This window comes from Microtus ochrogaster, chromosome 7 (assembly GCF_000317375.1).
Source record: "Microtus ochrogaster isolate Prairie Vole_2 chromosome 7, MicOch1.0, whole genome shotgun sequence".
NCBI lineage: Eukaryota > Metazoa > Chordata > Mammalia > Rodentia > Cricetidae > Microtus > Microtus ochrogaster.
Genome location: NC_022014.1, coordinates 55,792,869 through 55,807,673, shown reverse-complemented (window position 1 = coordinate 55,807,673; position 14,805 = coordinate 55,792,869). Strand labels below are relative to the sequence as shown.

General features: G+C 46.7%; 1 protein-coding gene across 1 annotated transcript in view; it reads left to right on the top strand.

The window, feature by feature from the left end:
• Dock2 (dedicator of cytokinesis 2) overlaps positions 1-14,805 on the top strand; it is a 413,920-nt gene that overhangs the window by 350,530 nt on the left and 48,585 nt on the right. Inside the window, exons 33-34 of the mRNA XM_005350387.3 lie at positions 2,963-3,111; positions 13,616-13,701. Coding sequence (XP_005350444.1) covers positions 2,963-3,111; positions 13,616-13,701 — 235 coding nt within the window. The remainder of the gene's footprint in view (positions 1-2,962; positions 3,112-13,615; positions 13,702-14,805) is intronic.

Sequence of the window (14,805 nt, the reverse complement as noted above, 5' to 3'; positions counted from 1 at the left end):
TGTTAGCAACTACTACAAACCAGGAAGAAGAAGTAAGAGTATTTTCCTTTTGTCTGTTTGGGCTAAAGTAAGGAACTGAGGTTCGAGTTTAATCTGAAGGCGAATTTAATTAATCCAGGCCAGTGGGTACAAGAAGACAATTTTAATATAAAAGCACACTCACACACCCGGAGTTCAGCGATCCACCGTAAACCGGAAAACAGGAAGCGCTCCAGTCTCGCGTTCCAATTAATTAGTAACAACATTCGCCCGAGGCTGTCCCGCCCCAAAAGGCGGGGTCTCTCTACATTAATCCACATGCCTTCAGAGATAGAGCTGATTGCCCAGAAACGCATTTCTGTGCCGTTCAACTCTGCCTGACTTCCTCATTTACTTCCCATAACCGCAGGTTTCTTCGGACAATGCCTTTTCCCCTGGATTTGGGGGAAATCCTCCAACATGACAGTTAAGGCTGAATGAGAATTGATTTTCAATGACCTTTCCTCTCAGTTGCTTTTCCCACTTTAATCGAAAGAAGCCGTGCCAGGCTGCACACGGTGCCGCCTGGAGCCCTTTGTCCCGTGTCCTTCCTCACAGTGGAGGAAACCAGGCAGGCTCCTGCGCTCTAGGGTGCAAGGGGAAAGAGGGGCCACTACCGATGGCGTAGGCATGGTGTCAGCTTCTAGGGGGCCACTGCTGGGATTTGTCTACCGTCACTCCCTGGGGACTCTGCAGTTCCTAGGTGCTAATCTTCCTTCTTCACCTCTGGGATGGCTTCCCGTTCTGGGGCACTTACTGAACTCTGCTCAACAGGCTGCCTTCTGTGGTTCTTTCTGAGAAAGCAGCATGGTGACAACAGTTAATGCTCTGTGACATGTCATGTGACATGCATTGACCTGGCAGCTCACTGAATAATGGCTTTTTTGTAAGGGGGGAGAATGTGAATATAAGTGTGCATACATGGTATGGAATACATGTGGAGGCCCAAGGACTACTTTAGGTACTACTTTAGTTGGTCCCCAACCTCTGCCATGTTTGAGAGGAGATCTCCTTGTCATGCTTCTATTGCTTATACCAGACTGGCTCGTCTGCCAGCTTCTGGGATTCTCCTGTTTTGTCTTCCCATCCCTTCATAGTATCGCTGAGCTCATGTACACTTGTGCTACATGCCCATTTTATTATTATTAATTTTTAATATACCACTCCCAGTACCCCCTTACTCCCCCCCCCCACCTTCCCCTACCCCCAAACATTGCTCCACAGAGAGGGTAAGGCCTCCCTTGGGAAGTCAACAAAGTTTGTCCCATCATCTTGTTGAGGCAGGACCAAGCCCCGCCCCCCACTGTGCCTAGCCTGAGCAAGGTATCTCTCCACAGAGAATGAGCTCCGCAAAGTCAGTTCATGATTTAATTAGGGTTAGAGCCTCGTCCCACTGCCAGTGGCCCCACATACTACTCAAGCCCCACCATTGTCACCTGCATTCAGGGGGCCCGGTTCAGTCCTATGCATGCTCCCCAATTGTCAGTCTGGAGTGAGTCAGTGAGCTCCCACACAGAAACATATGGGGATACATGTCTGACTTTTACATGGGTTCTGGGGATTCAAACTCGGGTCCTCATGCTTGGGCAGTAAGCCCTTTTGCCCACTGAGCCATCTCCCCAGCCCATGACTCATTATTTTTAAAAATGACTTTATGACATGAATACTATTGTTAGCTTAAGCTGTAGGTAAGGACATTGAGTCTCCAAGAGGTGAGACACACTTGCTCAACATGGCACATCTAGTTGATACAATTCCATTTACAACTTGGGGAAGCCAGGCTCCGGAACTGGTGCCCTTAGGCGTTTCATCTGTTGTGGGGTGCTGAATCTGCCTGGTCCTGTGCCAAGTGCACACAGACATGATCTCACAAGCTGAGTCTGCTCAGCCTCTGGTGAGACACATGTCCATGTCAAATAGCTAATGACTGAGGAGCCAGGCAAAGCATTTTCCTCAGTGGATAGACGCTGCCTGGGTTTCGAATCTGCTCTCCATTCAGGCCTACCAAGATGATGAGAACAGGAACAGGTTTCTGCCCTCGTGGAGTCCAGTACAGGAAGCAGGTGTCAATCAAATGAGTCTATAAGTAAGGATGTTTCACAGTTGGGTGAAAGGTTGGGGGTGGGCAGAGTAGGTATCAGTCTAGCTGGGGTGCAGGGTGAAAAGCAGGGGGGCGTGCCTGTATTCCTGTGTTGGAGCTAAGATGGGAGCCACCCATGGGAAATGGGATGAAGAAGAGCAGAAAGCAGCAGGGAAAGCATTCTCAAGAAAGGCCTTGGAGCTACAGAAGCCAGGCAAACACGTGGCACTGGAGCCAAGCTAGCGTGGCTGAACTGCAGACCAAAAGGGCATGGCCTGCAATGAGGCAGAAGGCATCAGAGGTCCATCTGCCTGAAAGTGCTATTTTAAAATCCCCCTAACCAAGCTATTCTACAGCTTCTTAAGAGAGACGTGCTTTTCTTGTTTCATAGAGCCCGCTGTTAGAAACGTTTTATCCAGACCTCGGAAGCACGGCTTACGATGCAGACAGATTTAATTCCAAGCATGCTTGCACACCCACCGCCCTCGCTTCTCTTCAGTTAGGGCTGTGTGTTGCAGAGGCGTGACGCAGGTGGAAGCCCTTGCAAACACTGATGCACTTAAGCATGCCGTTGCTCTCAGCCTTCCCAAACACTGAAGCACTTACCCGTGCCCTCACTATCAACCTTCATACGCTATTGGCCTTCACAAAGGGGGCTCATTTGGGATGATGCGTGTTCCTCTCTTGGCAAGCCAGCCTATACATAATGTTCAAAGCTGCCTGCCTCCTGGTAAACAGCTACAGAAGAGTTAACTCCTGTTTTGACTTTCCTCCTCCTTTCTTCCTTTCCCCAGCTTCCGGGAGCAGGACCTGTCTGTCCATCATGGAATTGTTTCATGTGCCCCTGTCCCTCTTCTTTTGCAGGCCAGAATAAAATCTGCTTCATCCCTGGCATGGTGGGACCTATATTAGAGATGACACTTATCCCTGAGGCTGAGCTCAGGAAAGCCACCATCCCAATCTTCTTCGACATGATGCTGTGTGAATATCAAAGGACTGGGGCTTTCAAAAAGGTAAAAAAGAAAAAGAAATCAAAGCTGGAAATTCACGCCAGAATCCCTAACTCTCGGCTCATTTTCCCCATAATGATACCCTCGTTCCATCTGCCTGTACATCATTCGGAGGCTTCAGTAGGACAGGGACATTGTTCGTGTGCCCAGAATGAGCTGGCAAATCACATTTGGTCAATTCTCTCACAGTTTCTGCCTGAGGCCAAGATGGAAACGCACTCTTTTGCTCTGTTCTTGTTCCATCCCATTCTCAAGATGCGGGAATCTTACTTCCGGACCCAGCGACTACCTAAATGTGCGTCTTAGGTACCGCTCCTGCCATATCACGCTCTTTTCCAACCATGTCTGGCACTTCATTTTCCTGAATGACTTTGAAAATCTGTATTATCTAGAGGAAAAAAAAATCCTATTAGCCAAGTGTCACACTCAGCCTGCACTTCAGAGTGGACAGCAAATGGAGTTAGAGGCCTGTCACTCAAGAGGCATCTGTGTGTGTATCGGGTCCTCAAGGTTTTCTTCAGCATGTCAGCCAGACTCACATAAAATGCAAGAATTCTCAGTCAAGTATTTTCCAATGAATGGGGTAGCGGGCATTATCAAGGCCAAATCATTCTAGAAGTTTGGGCAGGAGTAGAAATTGTCTGTGCGCATAGCAGGGGCCTGAAGCATTTAGTCACTTCCTTGTTTAGGCAGGTTGCTGCCAAAGCCACTGCAAGGCAGCCTGAATACTTCCCTTACATTTTGATGACTTCCCATGAGCCCCACCCTCTCAACCAGTTGAAGCTCTGTGTTCTGCACCTTCACCAGCATTTCTGCCTCTTCCTTCAAGCCCTGTCTTGCCTCCCAAGAATCCTGCTTGAAAGACTTCTGTAAAAGACATATTCCAAACTCCCTTTCCTGAGGATCCTTAGATGAACCATATTTCTTTTTCTTTCATCTGAAAGGTTTTTTAAAATTATATTTATTTTTTATTAAGCTATATATTTTTCTCTGTTCTCATCCCTCCCTCCCCCTCCCCTTCTACTCTCTTCCATGGTCCCCATGCTCCCAATTTACTCAGGAAATCTTGTCTTTTTCTCCTTCCCAAGTAGATGAGATCCACGTATGTCTCTCTTGGGGTCCTCTTTGTTGTCTAGGTTGGGGATTGTGAATTGTAGGCTGGTTTTTCTTTGTTTTATGTCTAAAAGCCACTTATAATACTTGTATATATGATATTTGTCTTTCTGGGTCTGGGTTACCTCATTCAATATGATGTTTTCTAGATCCATCCATTTTCCCACAAAATTTTTCTGCTGTGTAGTACTCCATTGTGTAAATGTACCACATTTTCCTTATCCATTCTTCGGTTAAGGGGAATTTAGGTTGTTTCCAGGTTCTGGCTATGGCAAATAATGCTCCTATGAACATAGTTGAGCACATGTCCTTGTGGTATGATTGAGCATCCTTTGGGTATATACCCCAGAGTGGTATTACTGGGTCTTGAGGTAGATTGTTTCCTAATTTTTTGAGAAATCAGCATACTGACATCCTGTGCCATCTAGCACTCCCACCAGAAATGGAGGAGTGTTCCCTTTACCCCACATCCTCTCCAGCATAAATTGTCATCTGTGTTTTTGATCTTGGCCATTCTTACAAGTGTAAGATGGAATGTCAGAGTTGTTTTGATTTGCATTTCTCTGATGACTAAGGATGTTGAACATTTCCTTAAGTGTCATTCAGCCATTTTAGAATCCTCTGTTGAGAGGTCTCTGTTTATGTCTGTACCCCATTTTTTTAAAGATTTATTTATTTATTATGTATACAACATTCTGCCTCCATGTATGCCTGCACGCCAGAAGAGGGAGCCAGATCTCATTACAGATGGTTGTGAGCCACCATGTGGGTACTAGGAATTGAACTCAGGACCTCTGGAAGAGCAACCAGTGCTCTTTAACCACTGAGCCATCTCTCCAGCCTCCCCCCCCATTTTTATTGGATTATATGTTCTTTTGGTGTCCAATTTCTTGAGTTCTTTGTATATTTTAAAGATCAGACCATTTGAAGATTTTTTTCCCATTCTGTAGGCTGTCATTTTATCTTGTTGACCGTGTCCTTTGCTTTACAGAAGCCTCCCAGTTTCAGGAGGCCCCATTTATTAATGGTTTCTTTTCGTGTCTGTGCTGCTGGGGTTATTTTTAGGAAGTGGTCGCCTGTGCCAATAAGAGATGAACCATATTTCTGTCATCCTTCCCTGGCTCATTGTTTCTCAGGTTCCTGTCCATCAGAAGCCATGCCTGCCAGCTGGTGTTCCAGCTCCACACCCTCATCCCCACCCTCACTCTGGCTGACTGTTGAGCTTGCCAGCCATCCCCTCCATTCTCCACTTACCCTACTCTCCAGCCATCTCCATAGCTACCCTGGGTGACTTTGTCCTATAAGATATTCTTTATGTATTTCTTCTGCCTGCTCCTTCACTACTTCATTCTAAACTTTGACTGGTCCTCAAGGACTTGTCCCACGTGTCATGTCCTTCAAGAGATCTCTGCTTTCCTGCTTGTCATTTTGTGTATTGAGGCATTGACTATTGTTTCCTGCCTGTGGTTATTTCTTTGTAAGTATTTGACTCTCCATCAACCTCACCTAATCAGAATGGTAATAATGATGACCAGAACAGACACTAACTAGTGTTCACGGTGTGGCAAACATTGTCCACACCTTTGTTACATTCATGTAGTCTCTCTTCTTCCCTTTGAGATTGGTAACACCAATGCCCATCTTACAGAAATCAGAGAATTGAACTTTTACTGGTAGCTGGTGTCTCAGCTGGATGTGTCCAAGTTCTTACTGTTTTAACCGAGGAATTGAAATATGGACACACAGAGATGGCCAAGGAGCAGAGAAACAATTCCACAGCAAATGAATAATGCAGATCAGATACACTGTCAAGAGTGCCTGCGGGTCACAGCAGTGAAAGTACCAGGGGCTAGAGTAAGGAGAGACTGATTGCTAAGGTGCCCTGTTACTAAAGTTTGGATGCTTTTCTATTTTGATGGACAGATTAGAGTTATATTTTTCTCCTCTGCCCCTCCTTTCCTATGAAACATGTGATTTTAATCATACTCATTTCTAATTATGCATAGATGTAAAATGGTGAATAGGAATCGTTCCCTCAAAGTTCACTTGTAGAACAGTTTGTCTCCCGTGCAGGCAGCTCAAACCAGTGTAGTCTGGATGAAGCCCCTCCCTTCCTACCAAGGTACAGCTGAGAATATATTTGAAAAGAAACTATTTTCAAAAGGGTTGTTAGAAACAGAGAAGCATTGTATTTTTCAGTGTGGAGTGTGTATGCACGTTGCGTAGGTAGAAGTCCTAGATTGCTAGGTACATTGTTAGGAGGTGTGTGTGTGTGTGTGTGTGTGTGTGTGTGTGTGTGTGTGTGTGTGCGCGCGTGTGTGTGTATGGTACATGCAAGTGGAGATCTTAGGTGTATGCACATAGCCCACACTAAGTGGAGTCCCAGGCTGCTAAGCTATTCCCTATGCTTATCTGCCCCAGAAAGCACACATCTAGACTACGGCAAGGCAGAGCTTACAATACACAGGTCAACATTATTCCCAAACCCATGCTCTGCCCATTGAATATCCACCCATCAGTATTTTCTAATAAACACCAGCTGAAGGAATGAAAGCCAGTCTGTAGAGCATTCCATGGAACACCGGTCTAACAATACCCTCCAAGGATAAATATTGCCAGTGAAAGGCTGTGGGGGGCACCATTGTGCGTTGTAAGCCTCTTGGAGATTCCTGGTGCACACCAACCAAGAGCTGACCCATTCCATGATTAACAGGGCCTGTTTGAGTTCTCAAGTTTACTCTTCCAAGACATATCTATTGTGCCCATCATTCTTCCAAGTCCAGCTCTGGAAAGAGTGATTCCATAAGGGCCAGGGACTAGTTTGCTGCTATGGTACCTTCATAAGCAGATGCTCTGAATACCCCTTTAGAATACCCATAGCTCCCACTTGCCAGAAGGACAAGTTTCCCCTTGGTAGTTAGCCTGAGAAGAAATCAGGCAGAGGAGTGCAGATGGAGAAAAGAATTCCACTTTATCCTTTGGACTGGAGCAGCCTGGAGACGAGAGCCCAGAGTAAGTAACCGAAGACAATTTAGGATCAACTGTCATTTAAGGAAGATGGGTCTATGAAGCATGGGGACACCTGAAGGCACATGACATTGTATGAAAAGCCATCCTGCTTCCCTTCAGGGCAGTACCTTCCACCAGCAGACACCTTGGAAGAGGTCCTGCACATGGGTGTATAGAAGAAACATCCCTGTACCTAATGGCATGCAGTGTGCTAAACGAGATCTGGTGACTGTCTGATTGAGACCTCATTGTAAGCATAGTTCCCAATTGCTTCTCCTTGCTGCTTCCTTATCAAAAGAGACAGGACAATCAGACTGACTAATGGGGCAGGTGCCCTTGTGCAAACTATCAGGAATGTTTGATGGGGACTCAGCTGGCAGAGGAACTGGCCCAGGTGCATGGCTTTGGGCTCAGAGCGAGTGGCTATGGAAAGCTGTCCTCTGCAAAGGAGGCAGGCAAGGCCCTGGTGAGACCCCAAGCAGCCATGATAGTCTCCTGAAAAAAAAAAAAAGAGCAGAACCCAGATTGGGGTTTAGAATGTAGGAGATCTCCAGTATAAACCAGCCTAAGAGTATCATTGCCAAACGGTCTGAGAGGAGAGAACCTCCTGCCCCTCTTAGAGAACCAGCTTTCCCAGAGGAGCCAGGAGAACAAGATGAAAAGGAGACTGACCCGGGCCTCTGCTACCAGTTCATAGCAGGCTTTCTGGTCTAGAACGACTTGCCTAGTCCTTCTGTGGGTCCTTCCTTTGCCTAAAGAGATCCTAGATAGCTCAGGCCTAGGCTTCAGGAAAGGCTATGTTGCTTCTGGGGGCCATGGTTCATCTACAGAGACCAAGATTGGCTCAAGGGTATTATAACATTATAATAGGCTTGACTCTGGAGTGCATAGCATGATAGGCTCTAAGTGGCTCAATTGGCTGGGGATTAGGAGAGAGTGAAGCCCAGGGGAAATCTCTCTCTCTCTCTCTCTCTCTCTCTCTCTCTCTCTCTCTCTCTCTCTCTCTCCTTTGTAATCCCTTGGCCACCTCAAGGTCACATTGTCCTGTCTCCTGCTGTAGCCCAAATCTCATAAGCAAACTGATAAGTACAATTGATGTTCTCTTCATAAGGGCATCCTTCCTTCCCAGACCATTAAGGACTCCGTCATTGTTTAGGATGGGATGTTCCCTCCCTGGTATACTCTGTGAATCTTTTGGTGGGGAAGAAATGTGAATAAGAGGGGCCCTGGATTGGTCCCACCATGGCAAGAGGTGCCTGCCATTCCCCTGTGGGAGGAAAACTCATTGTGTCCTGACAGTGAGGTGCAGTCCTAACACGCACCCGGTGTGGAGATTTGTTAGTAAACCTTCTCCACACTATACCAGGAGTGTCTACAGGCCACAGCTGGTCCCTCTGCACAGAACCCCCAGCACCTACACTAAATGCAGATGTCAAGTCCTCCATCCAACCACATTTCTTGAAAATGGCCTCAAGCATTAGGAGAAGGCATTCCAGCAAAGGAAAGGGCATTCCAGTGAACAGTGAATTTTTAAAAAAAATAACCTTTATTTTTGCAATATAGTCAAAGGCAAGAGAGCAAGGAAGCATCAAATAGACAGTTTTAAAAGTTAGGGAATGCCAGTCATTGCTGAAGTGATGCCCTGTGGTCAAAAGACTGGCTAGCTTTCAGATCACTTCTCTGTGGAAAAAAGAAAACAGAGACTCCCTGGGTACCTGTGGAAGGAAGGTGGGGCCCTGGGCTAGAAAGTGTGGAGCGGCCATCTAAGGAGATTACAGAATGAGACTATGTCCCAGCTGGCTGAGCACTAAGCCCCTAACAAGCAGGAGATACTCTAGATTCCAGAATCCTGCTAAGAAGAACATAGCCTTTTGTAACAGTACCTAGCATCGTGCTTGTACACAGTAGGAGCTCAACCATTGCTGAATGAATTAGCAGATCAAGAGGCCGGTTCAGCAGGTTCTACTGAGACTGAGCCCTGACATGGAGTAGGCATGGTGATTTCAATGGTTTGGATTATGAGTGTAGCAAAGATCAACTCAAGCATGTGTTCTGAACACTCCTGTGTTTTGCAGCTGTGTTTTGCTGGTGAGACCCACTGCCTGGAAGCTGAGCTAGTCTGGGGCTCTCAAGTTCTGTCTCCTGACATGTATGATGGGTATTATGCCATTGCAGGTTGCCAGCTGAGCTCTTGGGGGGATGTATGGGGTCAGTTAGAGACCAGATCAAGGAAAGGCTACCCTGGTTCCCACAGGCCTCCCTTATCAGATGCCATCACCTCCAATTTCCTTTAATCCCGCCTCTACCCACCAAGCAGCATTTTGTTAACAAAGGAGTCTTAGGGCTGATGGACAGCTTCATCTTTGCTATCCCTCTGCCACGCAGATGTGTAACACCCTGACCCCATTAAAGTCAGAACCAAAAACATGAGAAAGCACTCTTGGTCCCTAAACTTCCTGTTAGAGGAGCAGGGTTCCTATCAGAAAACAGTCTATCAAACATGATTATAAACAGCTGGGAAACTTGACAGCAGCTAGGAGGGGCAGCAGAAGTGGAAAGAAAATCTGGAAAGCTAAAAGAGAGGGTCCTTTCTGGATGTTTGGGGTTCACATCTTTGGAGAAGACAGACTGCATTCTACTTGCTGCATAATGGCAGCCTCGGTGGCAAGACCTGTTCAGTGACATGGCAGATATGTCTGGGAAGGGTTGTACCCCTGGGTCTAACCTAGATAAAGTTCAGCCAACCTTTGCAACCCAATACAAAGGGCCTTTGTTTCTGAGTCCTCATTTATAAAGTAGGGTCACTGTCCATCCTGCTGCTGCTGTAAGGATTGCATGAGATTATAGTGTCAGTGGCAAGGACGTGTCCATGCTAGTCACTGTGAACACTTCCTGAGCATCCATTGTATCCCACACACCAGACTTGGCTTTGCATACATGTAACTTCTTAACACTGCTACCAAGAAGCAAGCGCTGTTTCAAACCTGCATGTGATGGATAAAAAAGATGACATCAGAACGATCGTTTATCCATAGTCACGTGGCCAGGGAAAAAATATCAAAGCACAGCTCAAGCAGTTCTTCTGATGCCAAAGCCCGTGGCCATAGGCAACCCCGAACATGGCGCAGGATGTGTCTGTCAGAGACCTTAACTCTTCCAACCCACCCCGGAAGGCTCAGGAGTTGTGTGCCATCTCTGGCTCTGCCCCCTCCCTAGTACCCTGCAATTTCCCTCCCGACAGGCTCTTTTGTGACCCTGAGACAAGTGCTTATTTACCCCCATCCACTGCTCCGCTCCTAAGAGCCGTTCATCTCACCGAGAGGAACAGTGCCAGCATTTCCCAGAGAACCACTCAGACAACAGTGACAAAAACACCGTGTTTCTTGCCCAGAGCCACTTTCCAGTAGCAGTCGGCTGCAATAACAGCAACATTACTGGCAATCACAGGGTGAGCTCTCTCGGTACATGGGAGCTTATATACGGCTGTCATGCTTTATGCCTAAACCTCCTCTACCCCTTACTGCATGGCGATACCATGGATGCCGCGGCGATGCTCTTTGTGTTGACAAGGGGTTGGCAAACTACAGCCACCCTGGCACATGTTTTGGAAATACAGCTTTACGGGAGTCGCCATGCCCGTGAGTTTCTGTGCTGTTTGCGGCTGCTTTTGCACAACGATGGAGCTGAGCAGTTGTAACAGAGAGATTCTTAGGTTGACTCTGCCATGAGTACGCAAGTATAGTACCTTAGTGTAGAATCTCAAGGTTGTAAGAATAAAGATGGCTAGCCTTTGGGGGGTGGGGGGACAGCAGACAGACCAAGGCACAGTTCCATGTCCTTTTCTACCAGCATCCTGCCCTTGGGGACATTTATCCATTAGTCCATTGCAGAAAATGTCTGCCAGCTCATGGTATGGCTTAGTTAACAGAGGCCTAGAAAGACCCTTTAGTTCTTCAATATGGCAGGTGATTGGAAGAAGGATCTAAAACCTATATTCACTATTGCTGTGCCACTATTGCCCCAGCACCCAGTGGAAACAACTTAACGTTGGGAAGATTTATTCTGGCTCATGGTTTTAGACAGTTTCTGTCCATCACGGGAGGACACACACAGCCCAAGCTGTTGTTCTACAGAGGCTGTTCACATCACAATAGGCAAGGAAGAAAAACATGACAGGAACCAAGGCCTGTGCCACCCTCAAAGGCTAAGCTCACACCTAGTGACCTACTTCCACCGGCTCTGCCCACCTTCCCTGAGGTTCTGCAGCCTCCAAAAACAGCGCCACCTGCTGGAAACCAAGCATTCAATGCCTAAGCCTGTAGGGGATTGCAGGTTCAGTGGTCCCCGACAGAGCCTGCCTTTATACTTATCATCTTGGGGTTTATTTCTTTATGTTCTTAATACAGAAAACATCTCTGAGTATCACATCCATCCCCAGCTCCTGACATTGGGAAATAATTAATACAGACCAAATGCTTACCAAGATGTATCCAAAAGGGGCAGGATTCCTTTGCAGACCACCCCTACCTCCACAGCTTTGCTCAACCAGTCCCCCATGGGGACTGCCCTTCCCTTCATATTGGTCACAACCCTACCCATCGTCCCAGGCCCCTCTTATCTCTTTCAGAAAGCCTTCTTCAGACACTGGCGATTTACAGAAAACTCCCTTGTGCTTGTGCTAGACCAGGATGAGATTTCTAGGCCTTTCCGTTGACTCCTGGCACCCTGAGCAGGGCAACAATGGCATCATATGAATTGTCATTCAGGGGATTATCTTATCCCCTCGAGATTTTGACTCAGTGGATCCCATGCTTTACTCATAGGAAATAGATACGCTAAAGGTTCCCACCATTCATCCGAAGCCTGCCACAGCCCTGCTTCATCTGGAATGATAAGTGACACTTCCTGGAGGCTGTGCCAGGCCAGGCATGGCTGATCTTCATGCATTATTGCATCCAAAGGCAACTTTTGACTTCCAGGTCTCATGGGGTATTATGAGGAGTGTGTGAAGAGGCTGTGTTAGAAGCCAAGTAGCCCAGATGCCTCTGTTTATCTCAAAGGCCCTTGCCAAGGTCCCCCTTCCTCTCTATAGGTGCCAAGTTCATCCATAGCAGTAAGTGGGAGGAGAGGTGAGCTCCATGTTTGAATGCATTCTTCAGAATATGTATCAAGACACTGCAAACTGTTTTGAGTTACAGTCTTGTAGAAGAGACGCAGTAGGATGCGTCAAGACAGTACATTGAATAAGCCATGATCCCCACTGAGCAAAATGCTTCTTGACACAGGCACTAGGGTGAAAACATTCTCTGATTTCAATGTGACAAGATTTGTAAAAGACCCGGAAGGATACTTGATTTCTGGCAACTCACCTGATCTCTGCCTTTTGCTGTTAGCAGTCTTGACTCCCTGAGAACTTGAGATCTGCTATTTGCTTTATATCTTATTTGCTTTATATATTATTTGCATTTTCTAGCAATCTTTCCACTGCAGGCAATAAAACTCATATATATATAAATACACACACACATATATATATATCACTCATTCTGTGTGTGTGTGTGTGTATGTAAACATGCTCAGACATATCAACTTATATAAAAAGGAAGGCTTCCAGGGACTCAGGGTAGCATATTGACCCCTCCTTTCTGCTTCCTTCCATGGAGTGATTCCAAGCAGAATCACAGAATCATTATTCTCCCCATTAGCTGCCTCAGGCTTACAATGCTCCCTTTCCATGTTACGCACCAAGATTGTCATTGCTAAGAGTTCCAACAGAGTCTCAGGTTAGATTCACTGGGACAACCTGAGTCTTTATGACTCCTGGGACATTGAATGTTGGAATCTGCTGATTTGGAGCTAGGCTTGCATCCTGGTGTCCATATTTGGCATGAAGGAGGTATCCCTAGCCTGCTTGAGCCCCGTGGACTGACATTAGGTCTGGTGTGATCCCCAGACTATAGAGAAGGAATGCAGGGTAGAAATAATAGCTATCCGTGACCATGTGCCATTGATGCAGGGCCTTGTGACCTGCCTCTGTATGAGCTTGGGATTCCCTTTTCCTCTCTTTCTTTCATCTTCCTGCCAGACTTCTATTTACCCTTGGAAAGCAAGCTCAAATGTAACGGTGAATGAGGGTGAATGAGAAGCATTCACCCTCTCTCCTTCTCACATCCCCATCTTCAAGCCCTCAACCCAGGTCCCTCCCTGCCACCCTCTGAACACTCATAGAATGAGTAGAATCTTCTTTAGTTTTGAATCCACGGGTCCAGGCACCGGGAATGGGTGATAATAGTTACTCCCTAGAGTTGTGGTGCCCTAATGAGTCAACCGGTTCTGCACATGGCCCCCTAATGCTGTTATTGTTGATCTTCATCCACTTTTTCAGTTTGAAAATGAAATCATCCTCAAGCTAGACCACGAGGTAGAAGGAGGCCGTGGCGATGAGCAGTACATGCAGCTGCTGGAGTCCATGTAAGTTCAGGCTGGAGGACCAAAAGCCTGTGATGGGTCGGCCAAGGGTGGAGGGCTCCGACTGGCAGCGTCCTGAGAAGCTTGTCCTCCTGGGGAGACTCTCCCAGCATCTCATGGTGCTGAAGTAACTGGTTTTTGTCGTTTGTTTGTTTGTTTGTTTGTTTCTTTTTTTGAGGAAACTTCACATTTCCTAGGAAGTAGCCCTGCGTTGCTATTGGTGGGATGGGCTGGATAAAAAGAAACATGGCTGTGTTCGAAAGAGAAAAGAACCCGCCAGTGTGAAGACCGCCTCTTTAGATCTGAGGAATTACTGCCATTTTTCCTTTTCTGTTTTTTGACAGATTTGATAGTGAGCAGCTTACATTGTGTGTATCTCGGGTCAGGTTTACTGTCTTGTATCCACATTTCACTGGGTGACCTTCTATTCTCAGGGATATAAACATTGTCATTGTCAGAGTGTGCCAGGAAGAGCTGAACCTTGCGAGACTTAGTGGCCATGCCGGAGCAGGCACCAGACCCTGCAAGACTTTGTGTCCAAGCCTGGAGCAGCAAGCACTGCACAGGAGGCAACATTCAACATGACTAGACTTGAAGTCAAGACATTTTTGTTTTGTTTGCAGAAATGTTAAGCTATAATTCACATACCATGCTGTCTACCCAGAGTGCACTGCTCACTGACTTAGTGTGTTTACTGCGCCGAGCAACCACTATGACAATTACCATAAGAAGATTTTCATACCCAGAATTCCTCAGGCACACCTGCCTAACACACCTGTGCTTGAATGTAGCAGTCCACTCCCCTTTTCCGAGCCCCATGCAGCCACAACTGCTTTCTGGCTCTGGATTGGCTGTCGGGGATATTTTGTGGACTGTGGTCCTTTGTGATCCACTGTTCATCCATTTTTGTCTTTCAATAGCCAGCTGATGGTTATTTAGGCTGTATCTACTTTGTTCTTAGATCGACTCGGCTATGAGCATGTAAGCAGAGTACCTTAGTGTAGAATCACAAGGTCATCAGAATATCAGGATAAAGATGGCTGGCCTTTGGAAGGGTCATCAGAATATCAGGATAAAGATGGCTGGCCTTTGGAAGGGTCATCAGAA